Raw genomic sequence first — 14456 nt, 5'->3', positions numbered from 1 at the left:
CTGCAAGGACAGGGCTTGGTTGACGGCTGGAACCCCGGTGCCCAGAACAGGGCCTGACACTTAGATGGCCCATAGGATGATCTGGTATGTACAGGAATAGCCAGCTGATCCCACAGAATAATAACAATGATGATAACAGCTGCCATCTCAGGAACCCCTTCTCTGTGCCAGCTATTTAAACCACCTCACTCAATCCTGATGGCAAGGCAGGGGAAAATGAGAACTCCAGGGGATAAGTAACATGCCTTGCTTACACAGCTGGCAAGTGGCAGTGGCCATCCAGGAAGCCAGACCCCAAAGCTCATGCTGTTAACCATGTGCTGCTCTGTGATGGCTTCAGAGGGGGCTGGGGCTGGAGGCGGTCAGGGTGATACCCACATGGGCTGGGGAGCTTAGCACCTATGAGAAGCCCCTACTCGAAGCTTCCCTGAGGCTGACTCCCCCTGTCCCCCCGGCTTCTCCTAGGGGCCTTCAGTTGGCAAGTGAGGGCACTTCCCCTCGGTCCCTCCCAACCAGGAGGCAGCTGGTTTAGCTGGAAGTGGGATTGTCATTGTGCAGCACCTGCCATCGGGGGCACCGGCTCAGCCCTCCAGGGGCCCTGAGCATGGGCATATGGGGCAGCTCTCTCTCCCTCCCTTTCTGCTGACCCGGGCTCCCTCAGAGCAGTGCCAGGCTCCCAGAGGGTGAGAAGGCTGGCATCTGGGTATGGCACTTCCTCCTCCAGCCCAAGATGCCTCCTAGTTGGGACCAGGCAGAGCTGGGAGACTCTGGCCTCTTTTCCTCCTCCCCACCTCGATGTGCTCAGGCAGACAAGCTGATGCCATTTCTAGTCCCTCATTCTGCCCTCTCTCACTTCCTGGCCAGGACCGATGGCCCTTCTGCCGTCATTTGCCAAATTCCTATTCACCCTTCAAATCTCATTTCCATTGGCCCTTCTTCCAGGAAGCCCTCCCCGACCACCCCAAATACTCACATGCACCCATGAACACACCTCCCCACTCTCATGTCAGGAGCACAACAGCCTCAGATAGAGGCAGTGGTCAAGGGCCTCACCTTTTTTGAAACCCCCCTGTGCCTCTTTCTAGCTATATGACTATCCTATGTCTCAGTTTACCCATGTGTAAAATAGCCATAACAATAGGACTTCATGGCTAACCTGAGGATTAAATGAGACGACATACACAAAGTGCTTAGCGCTGTGCCGCTGGCACACAGCAAGCACTCCATAAATGGTTGCCAGTATTAACATTGGTATTAATAAAGATGCCGCCTTTGCAGCCCACTGGAAGGCTTTTGATCCCTGCTGGGGGCCTTGGGCTCAGGATACAGGAGAGCAGGACGCAGCCCAGCCGAGGTAGATGAGTGCCCAGAGAACTCAATAGCTGGTTTGGGCTGGTGAGGCTAGGAAACCAGTGAGGAAAAATAAAATCACCTGCAGTGGCATCGTTCGTTTTTAAATTTTACTTTACAGGGCCTGCTGATAATCAGTGGCTGGGAGCTCTGCACGGGCAGCTAGGCAGGCTCGGGGACGTGGGTGGCCTGCCACATAACAAGCAGTTCCCATGTTCCCAGAGCAGGCCCACCACAGGCGGGGCAGACAGGTGACTTATTCTCAAAGCCGCTGTTAAAGCGCAGTAGCTGTGTGCTCAGGAGCTTTGGGGCCTCCAGCGACGCGGGAATGTAAGTGGATGTGGAAGGGGAGGGGTGGGGGTGATTTCTTCGGGGGAAAGAGAATCCCAGCTTCCCAAGTGTAGGACCCCTTGCTCTGTCTCAGGCCCCACATGGCCCACCCCATTGTGGGTCGGTGGCTTGTGAGCGCTGCCCTGAGCCCTCTCCCACCCTCTCCCACCCTCCCCGCCACCCCCACTGCCATTCCCCAACTACAGCCTGCAAAGGTAGACCAGGCAGGCATGTGCCTGCTTTGCTTAGTTCCAGCACCCTAAGGGGCCTGAGGGAAGAGGGGAGAGAAGGGTGCAGAGAGGGCACAGTGTTCCAGCTGCCTGCTGAATGACAAGAATTTCCCACACACAGGGGTAAACACAGGCTGGGTGGTGGCATGGAGGTGCCATCCAGGGGACCTGATCTGGGACTGAAGGGACGTCGGTGTGCTTGTATGGGGAAGGTCCCCACCGGATCACGGCGGCCCAAGCCAGGAAGCATGAACTTCTCTCTGAATTGCGGGGTGGGGGTTCCTCTGAGGGCATGAAGAACCCAGTCAAGTGGAGGGTCCAGATTCCAGCCAGGCCAGCCTGAGTCCATGCCTCGGCTGCCTCCCCAGACCTCGGGGCAGGGGTGGGGGCTGAAGGCGCAGTGGCTGTACTGAGATTCTGGCTGGAGAGAGCATCAGAGTCCCCCTGCCAGTCGTCCCTTGACAAGGAAGGCGCACTAGACAGGGAGTGCAGGGATAAATTCAAGGAGTCAGGGATTTTGCGTGCTCTGCCACTGCTGCTGGGGAGCTTAGGCAGATCTCTCTCCTTCTGCCTCGCCCTCTGCCCCATTTTCCAGCCTCAGGATGGGGACAAAAAGCTCTGCCCTGCGCTCCAGTCCTGCCTCCCAGCCACAGGTGTCCTGTGCACCTTGGTCACTGTTGGGGTGGCTGCAGCGTGGCCCACAGGAGCCCCAGGGGACAGGAGCCTGACATGGTGTCGGGTGGGGAAGCCAGGTGGCCTCATGGTCAGGCGCATGGGTCCCCACCCAGCGCCTGGGGACCGAAGGAGTGACCCAGCAGGATCCTCGCTGGCTGGTCAGTCTAGGATGGGACGGGGCGGGCCTGCCCAGGCCTTCGCTTCCTGCCTCCCCAACCAGCCCATGGATGAAGGAGAATTGCTAGAGTACATTGAGGCCAGAGGGGAGAAGGGCAGGAGGCTTGAAAGAGAGAAGACAGGCTGGCAAGGGGTTTTGACAGCCCTGAGCCCTACCCATCTCTCACTACCAGGGAGGGGAGGAGAGATCAGCTGGGGCGACGGGGTCAGGTGGAAGCAAAGTGGCGAGGGCAGTGTGGTCTGGTCTGGGGCACAAGTGAAGGGCTAGGTCGGGGCGGGTGTCTAGAGGGTGGCCTGAGAAGGTGATTCAGTCACCCACTCTCCCCCAGTCCCTAAAGTCAGCCACTGCCCCAGCAGGCCAAAGGAATAGCACTGGCTGCTTCAGACAGGGACCAGGAAGAGGGGACTATGCTAAGCAATAAGAGAGAGAGGGACCCTTGTGCGTATGGCAAGCACATAGTCCACATGCAGGCCGACCACAGGCGTTTTGGCATAGAATTGCTAGATGACCTTGGGCAACTTGCTTAGCTTCTCTGTGCCCCATTTTGCTCCCCTTAGAGAAAGATTACTTCTGATAATAAAGGAGCCAACGCTTAACAAGCACTTATTCTGTGCCAGTCAGTATTCTAAGTGCTTGATGTATAGATTAATCTATTTGATCATTTCGACGACCAGAGAAGGAAAGTCCTATTATCGTTCCCATTTTAAAGACAAGGAAATTAAAGCACAGCAAGGTTAAGACACTCACCCAAGGGACGCCTTGGCTGAAGTGGGACTGGAAGACAGGAGGTCAGCTCTGACTGTACGCTCTGTTCTTGTTCTCACCCTGAATGCATGAAGCATCTTTCATCTGGAGAGCTCAAGGGGAGACTGCCATGTCTTACAGGGGAAGGCAGCTGAGGGCTTAGCACCTGCTATATTTCTACTGATGTATTTTTTTTTTCTTTTTTCATTTTTTGAGACAGAGTCTCGCTCTGTCACCCAGGCTAGAGTGCAATGGCACGATCTCAGCTCACTGCAATCTCCGCCTCCTGGGTTCCAGCAATCCTTGTGCCTCAGCCTCCCAAGTAGCTAGGACTACAAGTGTGCACCACCACCATGCCCAGCTAATTTTTGTATTTTTATTAGAGTTGGGGTTGTGCCATGTTGGCCATGCTGGTCTTGAACTCCTGACCTCAAGCGATCCTCCCACCTCGGCCTCTCAAAGTGCTGGGATTACAGGCAAGAGCCACCATGCCAGGCCAAGTGTATTTCTTTTTAACAGATGAAGAAAGTGAGTGGAACGGAATGGGGGAGGGGGGTGGGTCCCAGGTGGCAGAGTCCCCAGGGAGGCTGAAGAAAGTGTCCTGATTCCCACCGTCCAGTGAACATGGAGGTCAGGGCTGCTCTCAGGCGCCCCTGATTAAAGCCTCCCACGTGGGGCGGGGGGAGCAGGGTTGGAGGGGTGATATCCTGACAGAAGCCCGCATGGAGGATAAGAGACCCCTGCTTTGTACAGCCTTGGGCCAGTACTTCTCCAGGGTTCGGTGTCTCCTCTGTAAAATGTGCTGGGAGTTAAGAAAACGCCTGAGGCTGTCTTGCACTCTGAGAGTCTTTGAGACTGTGCTGTGCTCCTGGGTTGCCTGGATGGGAGTGAGCTCCCCACCACAGGGGGGATTCCAGTAGGGATCCCTCCAAACATGGAGGCAAGGAGAGGGGATCCTCGAGGGATACTCAGGCTGCAGGACGCTAGCAACACTCCAACAAGCACGAGCCTGCAGCGGCCTCCAGAGACTCCGCCTGGCTCCCTGCAGAGGGAGAAGGAGCTGGCCCCCCATAGGAATGTGTGTGCGTGTGTCACCAGGTACACGGTGCCCACGGCTCTTCTCTGGGGATGCCATGGCCCCCGGGGATGCCACGTCAGGCGTGCCTGCTCTCCTGGCCTGCCTTCAGTGCAGCCCAGGACTGCTTTGCTCCCCACCACCTGCTGTCCAGGGACCAAGCGAGAAGCGAATGCCCAGGCCTCTTCTAGCCTCCTCCATGGGCTCTGGAGCTGGCACTCAGAGCGGGCTGCTGCAAGGCCAGGAAAGGAGGGCAGAGGGGAAGCCTCCCGGCTGCGATTCCTTTGCTCAGACTATGCCCTCCAGCAGGATGCCCTTCTTCCTGCTCACCTAGTTTAAAACTACTTCTTGGTCTTCACAGCCAGATCAAATGCTGACCCTTCTGGCTGGGTTTCTGCTGTCCCCTCAGGCCCAGTTCATCTTTTCTTCTGATGGACGTCCCTGGAGCCGCGCCCATCCTTCATTACCACTCTATTCACCCTGCAGTATAGGAAATCCTGCGTGTGTCTTTCTCCCCTGCCAGGCTCTGAACTTCGAGAATAAGTTATTTCCTCCATTCCCCCAGAGCTGGATGCAGTAGGTCACACACGGTGCAAATAGTAGGTGCTCAGAACACAGCCGTGGAACTGAACAGAGCTGTGGCCAGTCTCTGCACCCCAGGAGGAGGACGGTTTGCGGTCACAGGTGCCTCCTTCCCTGAGAGCTCACGTATTTCTCAAGGCTCCTCCCATTCCCTCTTGTGTCCCAGGCTTTGGGGACAGCTGGTATTTTCAGCCCTGTGAGAGCTGCAGAAGGCAACCGAGGCCCAGAGAGAGAAGTATGTGCCTCAGTCCCACAGTAAGGCAGTGTCTCCAGAGTCCCAGAGCACAAAGCTGAACCACCAGTCCCAACACCCTCCAGCCTGGCCTCCCGTGCGGAGGCTGCCCGTGGAGTAGACACAGGGAGGACTGGACTTACCCCAGCATCCAGAGATCAGCACCAAAAGCCAGGCCACGTGGCAGCTGGTAGCAACATGGCACCCCATGGCTCCTGGGGACACAAAGAAGGAGAAGAGGATGAGAAGCCTCCTGGGCAGCAGGGGGTCTGCTCCTCAGCCCCTCCCACCTCTGCAGCTCCAGAGAGAACTGGGGCTTGGAAGGGAGGAGAAGGAATCAAGTCAGATGGAGGGTTTGGGAGCACATGGGAAAAAAGAGAGGGTCTGTATCATTTGGTTTTAACATTGTTCAATCCTGGGTATAGCACAGTGGCCTGTGAAACACTGGGGCTGGGGCCTCTCGGGTCCTCTTTGCCCTCGTGGGGACTGGCTGTCCTGCAAGCAAACTCTGGGCAAAGAGTGACATATTCTAGGCTCAGTAGATGGAGGGAGGGGCTGCTGCCTTCAGCCTCCAGGACGACATCCCCCAAGAGTGACAGAGCCTGGTTATCCTGGGGACAGCATTGAGGAGATGGGCACTGCCTGGGAAGACAGGGGTCTAAACAGGAGGCTTGACAAGTCCAACAAGCCCAAGCCCACCACCAGCGCCCAATGAGCATAGCTCTTCCTGTTTTTCATTTTTTATATTCACCATATTATCCCATAACCTTGTATATGAAGGGATGCAGCAGGCCATGGTGTCCAAAGAGGCACAGAGAGGGGAGGTGACCTGCCCAGGACCTCACAGCAAGTCTGTGGAGGCTAAAGCTGAATTTTGAAGGGCTCAGAGCTAAGCTCTAGTGAGATCTGGGGCTCAGCTGACAGAGGTTCTGTAAGATCAGATCCCATTTCTAAGGGTGGCTGGGAGGGTAGACAGCTCTCTCCCACATGGCAGCAGCCCCCACTCTGGTCCCATTCCATCAGGGCCCTGGTCCTCCAGCGGCTCAGAAGCAGGCCTCCCTAGAGCCCAGCAGTGACACCAGGGGGACCACGCTCACCAACCAGGAATCCTAACCTCCTACAGAACTGTCTGCCTTGGTAGTGCAGGGCCGGACTCACACACATCAGCCTTCAGTGTGTACCTACTGTGCATCTGGCCTGGGGGGGTGTCCATCTCCCTGGCTCACAAAGTAGGGTTAGAGCCATTCAGCAATTTGTTCAGAGACCTCCAGCTAGAGACCAGCATCAAGACCCAAGCTGGTGTACTATCTCTCTTGTCAATAAGTGACCAGGAAAGACACAGGGCAGTGAATGGAGCTGGAAGAAAGGACTTTTGGAGAGACTTCCACATCTCTGCCAACATACAGGGGTGAGGGATTAAGAAAGAGCTGAGAGCCCAGAGTCCTTAATTCTGGACTTGGAGGGGCCCCAATCCCTCTCAGCCCACATCCCCAGTGAACAATGACGTGACCCTACCAGATGGTTCCTGACCAACATGACATACAACAGTCCAGTCCACAGTCCCCTTTTGCTTTCCTTCTAATATTATAATTAAAATATCCTAATTACAAAGCATGCAATAGTCATTTGAAGAATAAAATATGCTTTTTCTTTCCTTCTTTTTTTCTTTCTTTTTTTTTCATTTTTCTTTTTTTTTGGACAGAATCTCACTCTGTCACCCAGGCTGGAGTGCAGTGGGGTGATCTTGGCTCACTGCAACCTCCACCACCTGGATTCAAGTGATTCTCCTGCCTCAGCCTCCCGAGTAGCTGGGATTACAGGTGCGTGCCAGCAAGCTTGGCTCATTTTTTTTGTATTTTTAGTAGAGACGGGGTTTCACCATGTTAGCCACGCTGGTCTCGAACTCCTGAACTCAAGTGATCCACCCGGCTCAGCCTCCCAAAGTGCTGGGATTACGGGTATGAGCCACCATGCACGACAAAACACAAAGGATTCTAAGACGTATTTGCATAATAAGGGGCAACTCTTCCCCTACACATCCTATTGAGTTTCTGAATATTAACAGCCTATCACAGGGGTTGCAAACTGAAATGCCTACAAGGCCAGCAGGGAATTTAGATGAGGGTGATGCTGGGTGGGTGGGGATGATGGCCAGTTGGAGGCCACATGCTCTCTATTGAAAAGTGACAGCTGTTGATGTGTTTCAGCCAAGAGGGAATGTGGGCCCAGGGTGGCAGAGCCTCTGTTTTTCTCAATGAAAAACTAGAAATCAGGCTTTTCACATGAATTCAATTTTTAAATGTTGGCAAATAACTCAATTTGTAAGGAACACTTTGTGAGTCAAACATGACCATGGCCAGAGTGGGCAGGCAGGGCCTGGCATGCAGGGCCTGGCATGCATCCTACCAGGCCTTTCTCTGCACCCAAGAAATATGTTCCCATTACACACATGTACGGAGCCGTGAGGGTACTGTTTACTTTGAGAATAACGGAGTTACCCTCTACATACAAGCAACTTGCTTTTCACACATCAAGAAATTCCACAGATGGCACTCCAGGCCAACATTGCTTAGAATTACCTCTTTCTATTTAGGAGATAATAATAGCTCGTGGTATGGATGTTTCCTAATGGAGACTTCATCCCTCACCGATGGGCATTTGGATGTTTCCAGATTCCCGCCCCCGTGAGCAATGCCACCGCGAACATCTCTCTGTACATAATTGTGTTGGGATTTGGCTCTTCCGTTTGGTTCTCCAACAGTGGGAGTGCTGGGTCAATTAAATACAACCCGGAGTGTGTATGTGAACTTTTACTAGACGCTGCCATATTATCTTCTGGAAAAGGCTGTGGCAATTCGCCGTCCCGCCACCAGTATATGAGGGGGCCTATGTGCCCACCTGGAAGTGATCTCTCTTTTAAATGGCTGCCAATCGGACACATGAAAAATGGTATAGCATTGCTGCTTTAATTTGCATTTCCCTAACTACTAGCAAGGTTGAGCAAGATGCCTTTCTCTAAACGTTCAAACCACTTTCCATCTGTTATCTTGCATTACCCTATCATATCCTGCAAAGAAGCTAGCCAGCAGCACTAGCATTATCCCTGATTTACAAGTGGAGAAACCGAGGCACTGGGCAATTAGGTGACAATCTGACATCTCACAGTGAGTGAGTATCTTCTACAGAAAAAACCTCAGCCCTCTGCCATTCCAAACCAGATGTCATGAGAATTAAACAACATCTGCTAAGAACATCATCCACAAATAGCTGGGGAGAGCACGCCATTCTGCTGGGTGTTGCAGGAAGTTTGCGGTGGAAGGAAGGGAGGAAATGAACACTTGTTAGGCAATCCCACAGGCCAAGGATTTTCACAGGTATTATTTTTACTCAAACTTCCAAAATAGCTCTATGAAGTAGGTCTTCTTGTCCCCATTTGATAGACGAGGACATTGAGGCTCAGAGAGGTCACTCTAGGATTGATCAGGTGTGCCTGAGTCAGAGTCTCCTGCTGTTTCCATCACACCATGCTGCTGCTCCCGTTTCCTGACTGTGTAAAAGGGGAAGACATGATCCCTCCCTCATGGAGCATAATATCCATCACACAAAAAACACAGGGTGAATATCTGCCAAGAGGTGAGCGCCTGCACACACATATGTGCATAATGCCTTTCGCTTTCCACAGTGTGAGCTCAGGCTCCAACACTGCCAGGCACACTGGGCCTCCAACCTCTCTTCTTAAGTGCCCTTCTCCTTTCCCCATCTGAGGCGATCAGCCTGCCTCAGTGCCCAGATCCAACAGTCAGGGGTAGATGCACACAATCCTAATTCTGCAGGATTCGCAGGGACTGCCTCCAGAGCATCCGGAAGCAGGGACCATCTCAGCTCCATCCTGACTCTGCCTCCATCCTCCCCATAGGGCGAAGTGGCACCGACACTAGGTCAAGGGGACACAGGCTCCAAAGGGTAAAGCAAAGCTGCTGGGCCTGAAGGGCTCCACCCTGCTGCTGGGTTTTCCCTGAGGTCACAGATCTTCTTCCTCTGGCTCCTCTGGCTATGGAAGGAAAGCAAGGCCCAGAGAGAGCAGAGGCTGATGCCAGCAGGAAGAGACAGACTCCTAAGCCCTGACCTCCAGCCTCGGTGTGGTGAGCGACGCTGCTTTGCCTGCTGGCATTCCTCAGTAGCGGGGCCGCGGCGAGCAGCATGGGTCCCCAGGGAAAGCCTGACCTCGCTCTGCTCTGTGCAATAGCTGCTTCCCCAGCCTCCTGGCCTCCTCACCTCCCATTCAGCATAGCCAAGTGGCTTCCTCCACCATCTTCAGGCCCACCCTTAGGATGGGGCCTGAGCTCCCACCAACCCTCATGTCTCCCCACTGGATCAGGAAACACAGACGCACCCTTCTGTGCTGGGCTTCCTGCTTGGACCTGGGATAGGTGCCAGAGACCTGCTCCAGAGGTAGGGGCAGGGCCACAGCCAGCTGCCCCCAAATCTCTCAAGTGCTAGCTTAGAGCTCTCCTCCTAAGACGACACACAGCCAGGCCCCAAAGCCCTCAGACTCCAATTCCCTACATCCTTCTTCATGCCAAACTTTGTGCCAGGCACAGTGGGGGACATAGGGCCATGAGAACATACAGCCGTGACTGGAAACATGTGCTAGGTTTCAAATAAGTGAAACAGACTGTCACTGCCCAGGGCCGTCAGGAGAGAGAAAATCCCAGGGCTCCTAGCTTTCAGGGCTCAAGCTATACACACGTCAGATTCATAATTCTAACATTTACTGAGTCTATATTCTATGCCAGTCATTGTGATATACAATGCACTCTATATGCTGGGGCTCAGAGAAGCTAAACAACTTGCTCAAGGTCACACAGCTAATAAGTGTCAAGTCTGGATTTGAACTCCATTCTGATGGCCATCATGACCAGGCTCCCAGCCTCAGCCCCAACCCTTGCTGAGCTCAGACATGTGACCCAGGGGAGGGTCCTGCAGAGGCGCCTGATAGGAAGTCTTTGGGCAAGACCCTGTGGCATCTACTCAGCGAGCCCAGTGAGAATTCCAGCATGCTCACAGCCAAGGTACGCTGGGCCAGCAGGAGGTAAGCTGTACATGCCAGGAAGAAGGCGGATGGCTAGCGTGGTGGTGGGTGGGCTCCGGTTTCATCTGCCCTCCCAGGCTGTTGGCAACTCACATGCATTGCCCCTAGAACCAGTAGCAATCAGAGAATGCATGCTCCATCCGGGGTGAGCAAGTCTCCCCGCTCCTCACCCGCTACTGCTTCCCTCCACCACCTTCCCCTCAAGGTTGACACCTTTGTCCCTGGTGGAAGTTGACTACGAATTTCTCAGATTTAGGGCAGCAGCCCCACCCACATTAACCACCTTCTCCTGTCAGACCAGCTCTGGGATGAGGGCTGGCTAGGGAGGCTCTGAGAGGTGGTTCAGTGACAGCATCCATGGAGTCACCCACATAGGAATCACCCCCCAAGTCACCACCAAGTCCAATCAAATCTCAACTTACACCACAGAGAGCCACTGAGCTGCAAGGGGAGGCTTTCGGCAGTGGGAGATCCAGCTGGGTCTGGCCACACTGCACACGTCTGCCCTGACAGGCCCTATTGTGTGCTAGACACTGTGCTAGAGCTTAGGGACACAGAAGGGAACAAGGTAAAGCCCGTACCTTGGGGGAGCTGAGACTGCCTGGGATAGACCAACCCCAATAGAGCAGGTGGGTGAGTCATCCAGAATGTCGGGAGCGGGGTGCCCTGGGAAAGAAGGGGCAGCACAGGAACCAGCTGAGGGTCACTGGGGAGGTGACACTTGAGCGCGCACTCGCAGGAGAGTTGGCCATGTGGATACCTGGGAGGAATGCCTTCCAGGCAGAGGGAGTGTCCTGTGCAAAGGCCCTGAGGCAAGACCGTGCCTAGTGTGCTTGAGGAGCATGAGGAGGCCAGTGTGGCTGGAAAGGGTACACAGTGGGAAGAGCTGCAGGAGATGAGGGCAGAGAGATCTCAGGGGCCATCATAGACACTTTGTAGGCCACTGATTGTGAGGAAACATGTGATATGAATAACCAGTTTTCAAGGAGCACCCTGGCTGCTGTGATGAGGATACACTGTAGGGGGTATGGGCGGGAGTGGCTAGACTGGTGTCCAGGCTCCTGCCGGGATGCAGGCAGAGATGATGGGCTCCAGGTAGCAGGGCAGTGTGGGATCTGGCAGATTCTGGGCATATGTCAAGGTAGAGCTGAGAGGGTTTTCTGCTGGTGAGGATATGACTGTGCAAGAATGAATCGAGCCCAAGCACCTGGGAGGATGGCATTGCCATTAGCTAGGACAGGAGAGGCTGCAGGTGGAGCTGGCTGAGGGACAAGATCAGAAGTTCATTTGAGACATGGCGAGTCTGGCATGGCTGTTGACAACCAAGCAGCAACAGTGGGTCGGCAGCTGGACATGCTCAGCCAAGGTCCAGGCCAGGCTGGAAGCAGAAGCATGGGAGCCACCAGCAGGGAGGTGGCGCTTACCACCGCCAGAGAGGCAAGATCAGCAGGGCTCCCACACCCCTGAGCTGAGGCAGCCGGGCGGAGAAGCAGTCCACCTTTGAAAATTGTCCAAAGAGCCTGAAAACGCATATCCCCTGTGGCCCAGCAATTCCACCTCCAGAAGCTCAGCTGAGGAAATCGCCATGGCTGTACGTGGACACCAAGCCACAGGGATGTCCACTGCTGCGTTACTTATGACAGATACCCAACAGGGGACTGGTTCAACTGTGGGATGTCCCTAGGAAGCAACAGGGGATGGTGTGTGGATTCCTAGTGTGTGAATGTGTGCAGGGGAGTGTGCACATACGGCACTGTGGGGTGAAGCTGGGGTGTTGTGTGAGTGGTGAGGTCATGGGAAATTTTATTTTCTTCTACCTAGTTTCTGCATTCCGCCTAGCTTCTATAATAAGCATTCAACGTGTTGATATCAGTGGCCTCGCTTATGTCCACCCTACCAAAATCTTGCCACAGCCTGTGAACACGTGGACAACCCTGATTAGACGTTCTCTCCCGCACTCTCCTGATCCTCCCTGAAGCCCAGAGTCCCAGGTGCAAACACCAGGGGAGACTCTGGGAACTGGGAGGGTCCTCGGCGGTCCTCTGACTGACATCCCTCCCTAGGCTGCTACCAGACATTTCTAGGGACATGGAGCTCCTTTTACCCTGGGCAGTGGGTCCCAGCTTGAGAGGCCCTGCCTCTCCATCCCCTGAGTCCAGCCCCACTGGGTCTTTCCTCGCTAGGCCAGGAGGTCAGATTGCTCCCACCACCAGGAGGGCTCCCTCATGCTTCACCTGCAGGCAGCCACGAGCAGCAGAATGGGCTAAACCCCAGGCTCGGAGACAAGGCCCAGGGCTGGCGCTTGGCCACATACTGAGGGGTTCTCCTTTCCCCAGTAGAAGACCAACAGTGTGAAAGAAAAGCTTGTGCCTGAAAGTGCACACACACACACAGTCACACACACCACATACACACACACATTCTGACACACCTTTACACACACTCACACACCACACACACTCACACACACTCAAACACACACACTCACCCACACACACTCTCATACACTCACAAACACCACACACAGTCTCTAACACACACACTCAAACACTCATACACTCTCTCACACACACAGTCTCACACACACACTCACATGCTCTCACACATACTCAAACACACCACACACAGCCTCCCACACACACTCACCCACACACTCTCAAACACACATCTTCTGTATGCACACACTACACACCTACACTCTTCACATGGTTCCGCCAAGACACATTACTAATTCACATACACTGCACACTGTACACACACACTCCCCTTCTCTCTCTCTAAACTTCACACTCCACACACATGTTTCCTTTACCACACACACTCTACACTCCACACACACACACACATGCATATGCTCCAAACACCCCACACACTTCATACACATATACCTATTACACTACACACACACACTCTTTTCTTACATTAGGCCATTCACATAATTCCACACACTACTCCACTTTCTAAACACATACCTACACAATTTCACACTCACACACACAAATACACACACTGTGCACATAAGTTCTCTACATACCCACACACACTTTCCTTTACACACACACACTTCTCTAAACACACTTCATGTAATAATACACTTTAACACGCTTCTGTGCTCTACCTCACACAATTGTGTTCTGCCACTCCCTCCAGGAGATGCATCCACAAAATGCCCTCACTCCACCCCACTGTACAACCCTGGAGGGCCCCTCCTTCCTGTCCCACTCCTTTGCCCAGGCTGGAGGAAGCCAGATTCCTTGAAAAGCTCCCCATGACCTGTGGGGGTTTCACCAAACACCTCTGAATCCCGGAAAAAAAACCTAAGACGAAGCCTGTTGAAGCCTGGTGTCCTAGACTGGAAAGCCACATTCCTTGTCTCTGCTGGAGCAAGGCACACTCCCCTCTTTTGGGAAATAGGCAGTTCTGGGCCTAACTCCCGGGGCAGGGCCCCACCGTGACTGTCTCCCATCTCTTCCTGCAGCCCGCTCAGGAGGTACAATGGCAGAGGGCGCACTGCTGCCTGCCGACAGGCAACGCCTCCTGGCCCAGCAGGCAGGGGGACACGAGAGAACAGAGCAGGGGGAAGGAAAAGGGCAGGAGGGGACATCTGGGCAGTGTTTCAGTTTTTCGGGAGTGAGAGATTTTCACAGCAGGGTGCCACAATTTAGTTTGAACTGTTATGAATTCCCATAAAATCAGATGCACTCAACTTTGAATAGAAATACTGAAATGCGCTGCAGAAATCAAATACAATTTGGGGATTATTCACCACCGCTACACACAGAGAGTTTCGTGCGTGCAAGAAGGCGCCTGCAGACGACACCATTAGGGCTGCTAATGGCCAAGCCCTTGTAGGCCACCGATGACCACGCTTCAAAGCTCACACTATCCAGGCCACCACCGGGGAGGCTGCTGTGATGGAAAGAGGAGACAAGACCACCTCATGGCTATTCTGTTCTTGTGCCCTCCTC

General features: G+C 53.9%; 1 protein-coding gene across 10 annotated transcripts in view; it reads right to left on the bottom strand.

The window, feature by feature from the left end:
* The window catches only part of CDH23 (cadherin related 23), a 419373-nt gene that overhangs the window by 369927 nt on the left and 34990 nt on the right, over positions 1-14456 (bottom strand). For 9 of the 10 annotated variants that reach the window (XM_021943382.2, XM_021943384.2, XM_031652259.1 and 6 more), the window contains exon 2: positions 5540-5611. In XM_021943382.2, coding sequence (XP_021799074.2) covers positions 5540-5606 — 67 coding nt within the window. In that variant the 5' untranslated portion in view covers positions 5607-5611. Of the gene's footprint in view, positions 1-3510; positions 3692-5539; positions 5612-14456 lie in introns of those variants that run through there. The other variant, XM_017962964.3, reaches the window with a different exon arrangement.

Source organism: Papio anubis, chromosome 11, assembly GCF_008728515.1.
Source record: "Papio anubis isolate 15944 chromosome 11, Panubis1.0, whole genome shotgun sequence".
Lineage (NCBI taxonomy): Eukaryota > Metazoa > Chordata > Mammalia > Primates > Cercopithecidae > Papio > Papio anubis.
This window is presented reverse-complemented; position numbering and strand designations above follow the sequence as displayed.